The 12500-nt window shown below is 48.9% G+C and overlaps 1 protein-coding gene across 3 annotated transcripts in view; it reads right to left on the bottom strand.

Moving 5' to 3' along the window:
• The window catches only part of nav3 (neuron navigator 3), a 172833-nt gene that overhangs the window by 121113 nt on the left and 39220 nt on the right, over nucleotides 1-12500 (bottom strand). For all 3 annotated transcript variants that reach the window (XM_076296784.1, XM_076296783.1, XM_076296782.1), the window contains exons 2-3: nucleotides 2070-2187; nucleotides 981-1033 (exon numbers count right to left, since the gene is read on the bottom strand). In XM_076296784.1, coding sequence (XP_076152899.1) covers nucleotides 981-1033; nucleotides 2070-2187 — 171 coding nt within the window. The remainder of the gene's footprint in view (nucleotides 1-980; nucleotides 1034-2069; nucleotides 2188-12500) is intronic.

Below are 12500 nucleotides of genomic sequence, written 5' to 3' on the forward strand. Positions count from 1 at the left end.
AACTCCCTCACAACACTCTCTCACCCTCTATGCCCAGTGTGTGTCTACACACAAAGTTTTGCTGGCACAAACACACTCATCACATGCTTTCAGTGCTGATGGAGCAAACCCTAGTGACCACCCTCTCCCCCCCCCCACACCAGCCTCAAGCCCCGAATCAAACTCACAAACAAACCCACTCTGATACAAGCACAAGCCGTATGTACACCCACCCTAATCAACTAAAACACAGACAGCAGAGTTCAACCTATCTAAGCTTTAGGTAAGAATGAAACACAAACATACACACACACACACACACACACACACACACACACACACACACACACACACACACACACACACACACACACACGCAAGCTTGCTTGCTTGCTTCTGTTACTTTTGCTCCTGCTGCTGCTGCTGAGAAGCGTTGGCAATCGATTCCGTTCGAGCGGAGTAATTATCGAAGCTTGGGAGTGCAGTCAGCGTTCGGCCCAGCACAGTTCAGTCCAGTTCACTTCTCCCATTACTGCCGTGTGCTCACAGGCAGGTCACTTAATCGAGGGGCGCTCGCAAGTTCATTAGGTCAAACGAGGACCGAAAACAAACTGGCGCTTGAGCGAATTTACATCGGCGGAGCCAATCGCCAGCGGTCATGTGGCACGGAGAGAAGAGAGCGCCTTGTCGAGAGACGACAGGTGCTGAGAGGGCCGCCGCAACGTTTTCCCGAAAAAAAAAAAAAAAAAGAGAAATGACAGCTCTTTTCATTCAAGCCCAAACAGCCACGGTGGACGAAATTTAAGGAAATGTCTGGGAGGAGATCCAACGACTGAGTACATTCATTTTGTTTTGGACTAAACAATGGGAAATCCAATCCAACGTACATGAGCATCCAACAGTCAGTGTAATTTAACAACGTCATGGAATTCTTGTAATCCCTACCAAAGAAACAATGCATTTTATGAAAAAATAAATAAAAAATAAATCATTTGACTTACCATTTGAGACTGACTTCTAGGACAGCCATTGATATCCTCCACCTTTTCATTTGCTGGGGAGATGAGAGACAAACGGACCAGACAGAGAGGCGTGAAATAGTCTTCCAAAGATCCCAACGTGGAGCATGCACACACACACACACACACGCAAGCCTCTAGTCCACCGTCCTGGGATAGAGCTGAGTTTGTGAGGAAAACTACTCACTGGGTCTGTATGTGTGTGTGTGTGTGTGTGTGTGTGTGTGTGTGTGTATGTGTGTGTGTGTGACAGAGAGACAGGGAGAGAGAGAGAGGGAGGAAAAGAGAGAAAGATAGAGAGAGAGGTTCTGCCTGTGAGCTAGAGAGGAATAATGCCCTGCGCTCAGAGTGCTGTGGTGAGGAAAAAAAAAAAAGTTTTGAGAGAGCGCACGCCTGTTTATACATCAGCTGCTGCCAGAGAGAGAGACTCTGACATGGGATCTGCAGGCATTGTCTGCTGCAGGGGAAAGGGTTCGATTTCAACACAGGCAAGAGGCGGAGAGAGAGAGAGAGAGAGAGAGAGAGAGAGAAATAGAAAAAGAGAGATATAGAAAGAGAGAGGAGAGAAAAGGAGAGAGAGAGAGGAGAGAAAGAGAGGATGAAAAAAGGAAAAGAGCACAAGCACCCTTTGGGCTCTCTTAAGAGCACACATGGGACACACATGCTTTAATAGAGCATAAATAGTTTACAATCTCTCTGTAGCAATTTTGCCACAGCCATGCTTCTCCGCTGCCCAAGCTCAGAGTGGAAATGAATCTAAAATCCCGGGCTTTTAGGATTAAATAGCCTGATTTAGAGTGCTTTACAACATGGTTATGAGAATTGTTTCCTTCTTTTAACACTTTGGATACACATTAAGTAAGGTAATAAACCTACCTTGCAAGAGAGAAAAGGAAAGACAGAGAGAAAGGAGAGAATAAAGAGAGAGGATGTGTGTGCATGTGAGTGTGTATGTGTATGTGTGTGTGTGTGTGTGTGTGTGTGTGTGTGTGTGTGTGTGTGTGTGTGTGTGTGTGTGTGAGTGCGTGTGTGTGTGTGTGTGTGTGTGCGCGTCTTCGTCCGGTCACTCACCAATGATCTGGATGATTTCTGCCAGCAGAACTCCGTCGGCGATGTCCTGGGTCAGGTCCTTGATGAGGCGTGGGCAGCCGGACTTGGCCAGATAGTGGTTTGCCCAGTCAGTGTAGATCTGTCCGGAAGAAGAGAGAGAAAGAGGAGAGAGTGGGGTCACTAAAAACTGTAGATGAAAAGAACACCACTAGCCCCAACCCTGAGACCCAAGTCTCTCTTGGCTCACGAGAGACACACTGCCCGAGTCTGGTGCCACGGGATGAGAACCCAGGCACTTTCACTGTTTGAGCTATGAGTCAAGTTTGCTTATGCGCCAGGGTCAACGCTAACCTCAACCACACAGGAAGAGCGGGCTTATTTTGAGGCTGACACAGAAAGGAAAGCAGAGCCAGTCAGGGGTCAGCTAGTGCAGCACAACCAGTAGCGAGAGCTACAGTACCAAGGATCTCTACACATACAGACAGACACACACACATTTCTAACAAAATGAAAGATTTACAACCCCCCACCACCCTACCCCCCTCATCAAAGTGAAATTTTGTTTTGGTTCAGATCAAACCCCGAGAAGAGTTGTGACTCTGTAGACTAAAAGTGTTAAAAAGCAATAAAATAGCTCATATATAGTGTAGACTCTACAGTTTCTTATATGTACTTGGGAGGAATCCCGTCTCATGCTTCAGTGTCTCATCAAACTCAGGCGAGAGCGAGAACGGCTGTGTCATCCGAGGCTGACTGAAGCGCTTCGCTGCGGCTTCCCAAACCATGCAGCACGGGTGTCTGACAAGCTATTTGACTGCCGTAATAAAAATGAATCTGCATGGCTGCTGCGGTGGCTGTGCTCAGACGAGAACCAAAGGCAGAGGCAAACGACAAACAAAAAGTGTTTGCTATTTTCAGCACTGGGAATATTACACTGAAAAATAAGGGGAGGATAGAGACAAACTTGAAAAAGGATGAAAGAGAGAACAGAAGAGAGAGACTGAGGTAGAAAAAGAGAGAGATGGAAAGAAAGGGGGTGGGGGAACCTTGCATCAGCTTTTTTTTCCCTGTCAAGAGTCTTTGAAGCTATAGCCAGTGTGTGGAATCTCCTTTCCGGCTCTCCCCGGCATATTTTGGAACAGGGAGTGCCACAGGGGTCCGTCCTCGTGCCCCTAAAAAAGCTCCAGCGGCTCCGGCCTGAAAAAGTCCTGTCACTCCTGCAAATCACTGGCTTAGCTCGGATTGCTAGGGGACTGCTTTTCCGTCTCGTAGACACACATGAGGACTTCACCAGAGCGTTGGATGGCCCTTAGACACAAAACTCCTCTCAGAATATAAAACATATAAAAAAAACCTTTCCATTTCTCTTGCCTGTGACCTCCAAGCAACTGGTGTGGTCTGCTAAGAGCACACTTGACCGAGAAAAATAGCAACAAAAAAAAAGCAAAAAAAGAGAAAAAAAGACAGAAAAACACTTATGGCTCCACCAAATGGCACACTTACACCAAAGGAATGAATACAGACAGTCTCTGATGCCTGTTCCCCGAAATCCCCCCAATAAATGCAGATTTTAATGAGATCGCCCACCCTTTATTATTCCAGTGCAACATGCAACGGGGCTCCCAATTAAAACACGTTTCTCCCACTCTCTCGGCCGACTGCCGACACACACACCGCCTTCAAAGCGGCGAGGAGTCGGCGGGTGTTTTATCTGTTGTGGTTTTCCTTCCCATGATGAGGAGGACCCATTAAAACATCCACGTGGTGTGTGTGCGTGTGTATGCATGTGTGTGTGTCTGCGTGTGTGTGTGTTTGTGTGTGTTGGGAGTCTTCGTCACACTCTCTCGCAACAGAACTCGCTTGTGGCGTTTTACCCTGCCAGGGCTTTGGACCTCTGTGTCATAATCTCATGGTTGCATGAGCTTTTGTCATAGGCCACCCCGAGACCCTTTCGCAAACCCACCGCAACGCTCGTCACCACAAACACATTCCTCAGCGCTCTCTCTCTCTCGACAAACAATAAACTGGCAAACAAACGTCATTCGTGGGATGCCAAGCAGCCCATTCACAGGGAGAGAGAGAAAGACAGAGAGAGAGAGAGAGAGAGAGAGAGAGAAAGAAAGAAAGAAAGAAAGAAAGAAAGAAAGAAAGAGAGAGAGAGAGAGAGAGAGAGAGAGAGAGAGAGAGAGAGAGAGAGAGAGAGAGAGAGAGAGAGAGAGAGAGAGAGAGAGAGAGAGAGAGAGAGAGAGAGAGAGTGACCTCTGAGGCCCCAGTGATAGCATCAGCCTGGCCTTCCTCTGGCTGGTTTGGCTAGTCAGAACAGGGAGAGGGTGATAGAAAGAGCCCACAAAGAGGGAGGGAGAGAGTGAAAGAGTCTGAGAGAAACAAAGAGACAGGGGAGATGAAGGAGATGGGGAAGGGGGGAGATAGAAAGAGCAGCTAGTGAAAGGTGTGGGGAAAAAAGAGAAAAAAAAAAGATGGATAGAGAAAAAACTAGAGGCAGAGAGAGAGAGAGAGAGAGAGAGAGAGAGAGAGAGAGAGAGGAGTTGAGTTAAAGGAGAGCCCTGCAGAGTTCTGCTTGATCCTCAGCACCTCTGCAGCGCACCCTGATTTCCACACAGCCCACCCCACCAGCCCTCTCCCAACTCCCACGGTTTTTTTTTTCTTTTTTAAAAAAAGAGCAGGAAGCCAGGAGAATTAAGAGTGCCGCAATGGCACATTCAGCTGGGCTAGTTGGGAGTCCATCTGTCCCTCCGCCACTGGTCCAATGAGGGCAACACTCAATCAAACTCACGCTGGTTAAGAATGCACTCTACACTGAGGAGAGAAGAGAAAAAGGGAAGGAAAAAACAAGAAGGGGAAGGGGGGGTACTGGGTACTGGAGGCTGCTGTTATTACTGTAGAAAAGTAGATTAAATTCAGCTCAAGATGCAAGAATTCCGACTGATACTTTTATTTTGATAGAAGAATGCAGTGACATAACTGTGTCAAAATGATACGAGAACAGAGATGGTTCTGTAATGAAAAGACAAAATAAATAGGGTGAACATCAGAAGAAAAAAAGAGAGGGAAAGAAAGAAAAACATATGGATTTGTTCTGCAAAGCTTTGCCCTTCAGCCAAGAAGTGATTGCGATTTCAGGGCCTCGGCAACAAATAATAATACACAATAAAGACCTCATAAAAACAACATTATCCCCTCCTGGCAAAAAGAGACTATTGGCACTGCATGTTAAATACTCCAATGAAGGATGGGATCTAGTGACCACACAGGTTGACAGACAAGAAACAGTCTCCTTGTACTCACTAGAATGAGCGACGCTGATGGTAGCATGAAAGTAATTGCTAGGCAGGATTTCATTCAGATGTGTTCACACTTCAGAAAAGGGGAACGCCGTTGAGAAGATGTACACTGACGCCCGCAGTTTGCTTTAACTCTGTCGCGTCTTAGTCAAACATGGAAACATATACTGAGCCCAAGTTGTTGACAGCTCATTTTGGAAGCTGTGCATCTCAAGGGAACGCATACGTGCGTGCGCGCACACACACACACACACACACACACACACACACACACACACACACACACACAAACACACAAACACACACACACATACATTAATATCTGCCTATGATAGCATGTCAGCATCAAACAACGCTGCACTGACAGTCACTTAGTCCCCCATATGCTGCACATTAAGTGATGTTATGCCTTGACACTATCAATCTTCAGTCTGTTTAAGATCTGCCGAAAAACAGTGCTGACTTTCAACAATTTGTCATGCGTCATCCTTTCACTTCCTGCAAGTCGTTATTTTCTCCTCTCTCTCTCTCTCTGTCTCTCTTTCTAATACATCTGGCTCTGTGCTTGCCTGTACCAAGAGAGAAGGAGAAAGAGAATCAGACTAGGAGAGAAAAGGAAGAGGGAGAAGAAGGGAGAAAGAAGGAGAGAGAAAGAGATGGAGAGAGGAGAGGGAGAGAGAGAGAGGAAGGGAGAAAGAAGGATAGAGAGAAAGGGAGAAAGAGGGAGAATCAGACTAGGAGAGAAAAGAAAGAGGGAGAGGAGAGGAAGGGAGAAAGAAGGAGAGAGAAAGAGATGGAGAGAGGAAAAGGGAGAGGGAGAGGAGAGGATAAAGGATAAAGAAGGAGAGAAAGAAAGAGATGGAGAGAGGAAAGAGAGAGAGATGGAGAGAGAGAAAGAGAAAGAGCGATCTGGAAAGGCAGGCATAAACCTCAGCCGTGCCACCCATAGCATTTGTAATGCACGGGAAAACACAGTTACAGCACTGCTCCCCTCACAGAACACACGGAGGCACACATACTCGACTCCCATGCGCTCAAACACACGCACAAACACACACAAACACACACACACACAGAAATGCACGCTGACAGGCATGCACATCCACATATACGCACATCCGCATGCTCAAGCTCCATCATCCAAACACACACACACACACACACACACACACACACACACACACACACACACACACACACACACACAATCTCCAGATCCCTGAGGCAGAGAAATCCAAACTCCCTGCAGCCAAAGCGAACAAGCTGTCTGCGTACCTGCTACAGTAGGTGTTGCCAAAGCAAAGTCCCTCTGCCCTGCAAAAAACCTCCTGCTGACAAACCACTAAGTTGCTCGTTTCTCTCTCTTCTCTCTCTTTCGCTCCCCTTTTCCGCTGGACACCGGTGTGTGCGTGTGTGTGTGTGTGCCTGCGAGTATGTGTGTGTGTGTGTGTGCGTGCGTGCCTGCGTGTGTGTGCCTTGCACAGAGCTGCTGGGGGATTGTTCACTGTCCGAACACAATGCAGTCTCAAGGCTGCTGCGCAGGTACTGCCGGCAGCACGCAATAGCACCTCTCCACCAGCAGAGGGCCCCTGCTGCTGCTGGAGCAGAAATCCTGAGAGCGACTAAGGCTTGGGAAAAGGTAAAAAAAAAAAATGGCCAGTTTCTACAGCAGTGCAAGAGGACCACTCGCCACTGAGAGGTGTGTGTAACGCTTGAGTGCAGATGGCTGCATGTTGTTGAGACAGATGAGTGTGGGTGGGGGGGGGGGTGGGGGTATTGCACTAATGTTTGCCAGGGGGGGGGGGGGTTCTAGGCCAGACCCACCAGTTATTATTTTGGCAGATGCTGCCTCTATTTAAAACCTCCTACTGTCACTGATGTTGGAGACAAAACACGGGGGGAGGGGGGGGGGGGGGGGGTGTTTGCAGCGACCCACACAGGAATTAATTAATACTGAAAAATAGTCCAAACAGAACTGAGGAGAGGAGAGGGGAGGCAAGCTCACAAACTTCAGGCCCCCTCGAAGCACAACAAACACAGAACCCAGAGGCTGCCACGACACATTAATGCGAGATCTGCGGAGCACCGATCGCATAGCAATTAGATAACGCCAAAAAAACATACGTGGCAAACTTAAACAGTTGGAGGATGCATATCCAATTTAAATAAACAGTGCTCAGGGAGAAACCAAGAGGGGTGGGGAGGGGACCACACAGACGCAGTGTTTGTAGTGAGCAGCTAATATAGGCAGGCAGCCCCAAGAGACGCCCGGGGTCCTCAAATGACACCAACATGAGGGGGAGGCTAGGAGGCTCTCTCCCCTGGAGGTGGCCCGTCTCCTCCGGAGTCTGTGCACTCTTGAGTGTAAGTCTGGGAGGGAAGGGGGCGTTCTCCTGGAGGCCGCCTGTCTGTTTTCAGAGTCTGCTCCTCGGCCGCAGTGGATGGATTAGCGCTGCGCCGCTTCGCCTTGTTGTTGTTTTTCATTGATTTCATGCTACTTTTCCATTCATACCAGGACTCTTCTCCCAACCACATGAGACAGGGAAGGGGAGAGGGAGGGGTGACATGTGGCAATGATTCTGACGTTTGGCAGTCAGTTTTGAGGTTTTTATGTACGTGTGTGTGTGTGTGTGTGTGTGTAAGCATGTGTGTGGGCACCCATCTTCGTGCTTGAGTGCTGGGGTGAGTCGATCGCCGCTGCCTGCTGCGCTCGCACAGCAGGATGCCGCGGAATGCTCAGACAGGAAGGGGGGGACGCGCACAAGCTGTCGGCGCGCGTTTCCTGCTCTGTCCTCAGCTCTTTGGCCGCCCTTCAACCTGCGCTGCTCGGGACCCTGACCTCTCCTCGCTCTCAGTCTGTCCCTCTCCCGCGTTCCCTCTCCTCTCACATCTCGACAGCTGACCCCCCTCTGGCACAGAAAATCTCTCTCTCTCTCTATTTCTCTCTTCCTCTCACTCCTTCCCTCTATCATTAAACACAGACACAGCAGCCCTAACTGGAGCAATCACAAACAGGCGCACAGACACGAAAATTAAATATTGCACCCTCCACAGGTCCTAAAATGAACAAAGTGTGGGCTCCTATCGATACCCTCGATTAAGAAGCAGGGGATACAAACGAGGCGATAATGGAAGGTAATACCCCAGCCGGTATGCAAGAGGTGAGCCCGGCGTGATGCGAGTGAGGCGGCACATTAATGAGCAATCTCCTCCCGCCCCCGCACCCCCAAAAAGTTGAATCAGCGCCACTGTAGCGGCCACAGCCGTGTAATTGTGTTTGTTTTTGAAGGTTGATTAACGTGTGGGTTATCTTGGTGGGCCAGGCGACCACACTGAGAACACTTGCTTCAGCTCCACGTGAAATGTGCCAGAGAAGCCCGCTGATGTCAATTTAATGGCAGCTAAAGGGGACTGTAAACACCTCAAAAACTCATCATCAATTCAACCTTTGCAGTATCTCAGACGGGTGCATATTTCTGAAGGCTTGCTCTGGCAGAGAGATAATCAGGGCTGCGTGACACATGCAGCTAGGATCTTTGTTTCTAACTTTGATGGACTAGAAAGATGTTAACCTCCTCACTGACTCAATTCATCCATTCAATAGACCTCTGAAGTTCGCCTACAAAAAAGAACCAAAACAGCCATCTTTGCCCATATAAGGAGATCCGGTTGTTAATTGAAGCTAACTACCTATGGCAAATGGCATTGCAAGTTAGCTTTGGGGTAGCACAAATCTAAGTGTGCCGCCTTCACTTACCGGAGATCACAGTATCCACTCGAAGGCAGAGGACAAAAGTGTGTTCAGGAAAACGTCTGCATTTCAGACTTTTTCATCCCCACGAGAGTTTAACAGGTGCGATAATTCAAAATCCCCATGCTATTTTCCCATAGGAAAAATTGGCAGATACCGGATGTCAAAGATGGCAGCTTTTTTGTAGGCAAACTTCAGAGGTCTATACTCCTGACTGGGATCATCCCAAGAGCATCACCAACAGCCCAGGACTGGTTTAGGGAGATTCAAAGGAATCTTAGTTCTTAGGCTTCAGTCCATGCCTGGAGGACTTTGTGTATAGGAAATGATTGACATTGACGGGATCAGAGAGAGGTAACTTCCCCTCTCTCAAAAAAAATTGGAATTTGTCACATGACTAAGCCCAACTAAGTCTCACCGTGAGCCAAATTGGCCAACGGAGATGATCCTCTCCACATGAAACATCTGGACGCAATTTTCCATGGTAAACCTGCTTCGCGTCTTCTCCTCGCAAGAGCATGACGCATCTTCAAACGTTCTTCCCCACCGCCCCCTGCCCCCCCACGTCACCCCCATCCTTCTTCCTCATCTCCCCCCCCACTCACTCTCTCTCTCTCTCTCTCTCTCTCTCACCTAATTTTATCTTGTCCTCAGCCACCCGGCAGCAGCCACACATTCTACTTAATCTGCCTGGAATAGCACCTGTCAGCTCAGCTCTCCGCTTCATTAGACTTCAGCGAACATCCAACGCAAACACTTTACAGGAACAACTACGGGGCCTAATAGGTGTGTAATGTAGCCTGTGGGGTACTGGGAATAACAATGACTAAAATACCCCACAGAAACCCAAGAACCAAGATCAGGTGGCCTAAACATAGGATAAATAGAGGTGCGGGAGAACACTTTTGGTAAGTGCACCAGCGATCAATCGGCAATAGTTCCTCTTGTGACGGAAAAGTTGGCCTCAGCTTTCCCAGGGCTGTCAACAAGTATCTTTGCATTCTCAGCAAGAAGGGGCAAGTTTGCTGAGTATCTGTATTTTAAGAGTTGAAGGTCAACTGATCCCTCGTACACGGCACGCTTAACAGGGAGGACCACACAAAAAGGGTACAGGAAACAGTACCGATAGAATTGACTTTGTTTTTACTGCTTTTAACATAATTATTAGCTGCACTACTTCCTACAACAGCCTTTCTGGTGCAGCATCAAAATGACTCCGGAAAAACTAGGCACAAATTAGGTCCCACAGACAGAATATTATTGAGTCTGCCAAATATTACACCAGCTTCTACACGAGGGAGGAATCTAGTGTTCCTAGAAAGAAGAAAACTGCCATTCCATTCTCACCATTAAATGTGTCATCAGCTTTTTAAAAAGTGGAGTACCAGCAGACTTTAGCAAAGTTGGCCACCCACCCACACACACACATGCCCACCTACACCTCAATCCCCATTTCTGAGGCTGAGATAATTGAGCTATTTTATTGGCGAGCTGCCTCCGTGATGAGTCCAGGTGCCCCCAGAGTTGTCAATCAGCGCTGCCTCTGGTGCATCCAACCAGACAGGGCCGGGCTGAGCTCCATTAGCTGCCAGCAAATGACAGGCATTGCATTGGCCGTCTTATTAGACACCACCTCCACACACACACACCCTCGGGGGCCTCTGGCCTGGAGGTCTCCATGGCAAGCTTCTTCACACACACTCGTGTGTGTGCTGAGGCAGACATACACACACCTGTGTGTGTGTACAGTATGTGTGTGTGTGTGTGTGTGTGTGTGTGTGAGATAAACAACGCTATGCTAATGTGTAGCAATGGTCCCCTTGAGTTAGTACTGCGGGCATGACTTTGAACAGGGACTGCGCTTCCCTGCTTTCCACCTGTGCCACCAATTAGGAGCTGCTGAAATATAATCCAGTGCTAGAGGGGAGTACCGTAAGAGAAGAGGTGTCGGTGGTTTATCGGTTTGTGTCTGATGTGGCTAAATCAGTCTCTCGTAACTACCTGCTCCTACGCACACCTTTGAAATGATGCGAGGTGAACGCCGGTGGCGCTAAGCTGTTATCTTCCATTGTTATGCTTTATCATTTCTGCCCCCTAAGACTGTTTTCCTCTGTTACCATTTTTATACAAAGCCTAAAGCAGACGCCTTGGCAGAGAGGGAATTTCACGATACTTTGGCAGCCTTTTTGCTTTTAGCTCGTTTGAGCAAGACGAACCGCGATAGAGGGCAGGCTCTTTTGGCAGGGCCTGACCTTGAGAGTGCGGTCGAGCAGTGGCGGACCGACATGCAGAAGCCGTTGTACATAAACATGTAGCGACCGGGAACGCTGCCACTCTGGGTCCGAAATGACAGCTTCATCATCGGGGCGCGGAGCTCAGTCACGGCTTACTGGTATCTAACGCCCTGACCTCGGCCTGACCACTCATAAATCACACTCCTTATAGACACACACACACACACACACACACACACACACACACACACACACACACAGCTTCTCTTCGCTACTCCAGGCAAAGGTTCAGCTCCAGCACGTAAACAGTCAATGGAAGATACTGTGCTGCTGAAAGTGGTGAGCCAAGGGGAGGAGAAAATCTGGAAACTGGAGAGAATTTGGGAGAAAAGCAAGAGAGGCTGCAGGGGACAATTCAATGCCATTACTGTCGCTTATCTGACAGCTTTTGGCAAGGAAGAGACAAAGAAATCAAACATCCTTTCTCCTATTATGAGAAAAGACTATTGTTGTGTGTAGTATGTGTTTGTGTGTGTGTGTGTGTGTGTGTGTGTGTGTGTGTGTGTGCGTGTGAATGTATGTGTGTGTGTGCGCGGGCATGTGAGTGTCCATGTGGATGTGTGTGTGTGTGTGCCTGTGCCTATGTGTCTGTGTGAATGAGCGCAAGTGTTTTCTGAGACAGCGCTTAGGCAAAAACAAGCGCAGCAAATAATCTCTGCGCTGGATTCGCGCCTCTCCGCTACAGCGCTCTGTCGCCTCCAGGCCAGCGCCGCGCTATTCCCGGCCTGCTGGCCCCTGATCTCTAATTACCGTCCCGCTCGCCGACCTGTGCCGTGCCGCGCTGCGCCACCGCCGCCGCCCCTCCCGCCGGGGCAAAAAATCACCACGTCCTCATCGTCTGACCGGGTTAACGTGAGCCACCGCCAAACGTGCAATTTGTGGTCCCCGCTTCCACTGGTCCGACCTCTGCGAGAAATCCAGACAGCGACAGAGATAGAGCAGAAGACACGGCCGCACCCAACCCCACCCAGCCCTCATCCACTTCCTGCTTCCTGTTTGGCCCCGGGTCATGTGACAGCCCACAGAGCCTGTTCTGAGCTGGTGTTGTTGTTGTCGGGCAGAACCTTATCTGAGGTAAGCAAGTCGGCTGGAGTGTGAGTTTGAC

This window comes from Alosa pseudoharengus, unplaced genomic scaffold (assembly GCF_046254945.1).
Source record: "Alosa pseudoharengus isolate Yale_2024_CS ecotype anadromous, Long Island Sound unplaced genomic scaffold, YU_APseudo_1.1 YU_APseudo_1.1_scf_20, whole genome shotgun sequence".
Classification (NCBI taxonomy): domain Eukaryota; kingdom Metazoa; phylum Chordata; class Actinopteri; order Clupeiformes; family Clupeidae; genus Alosa; species Alosa pseudoharengus.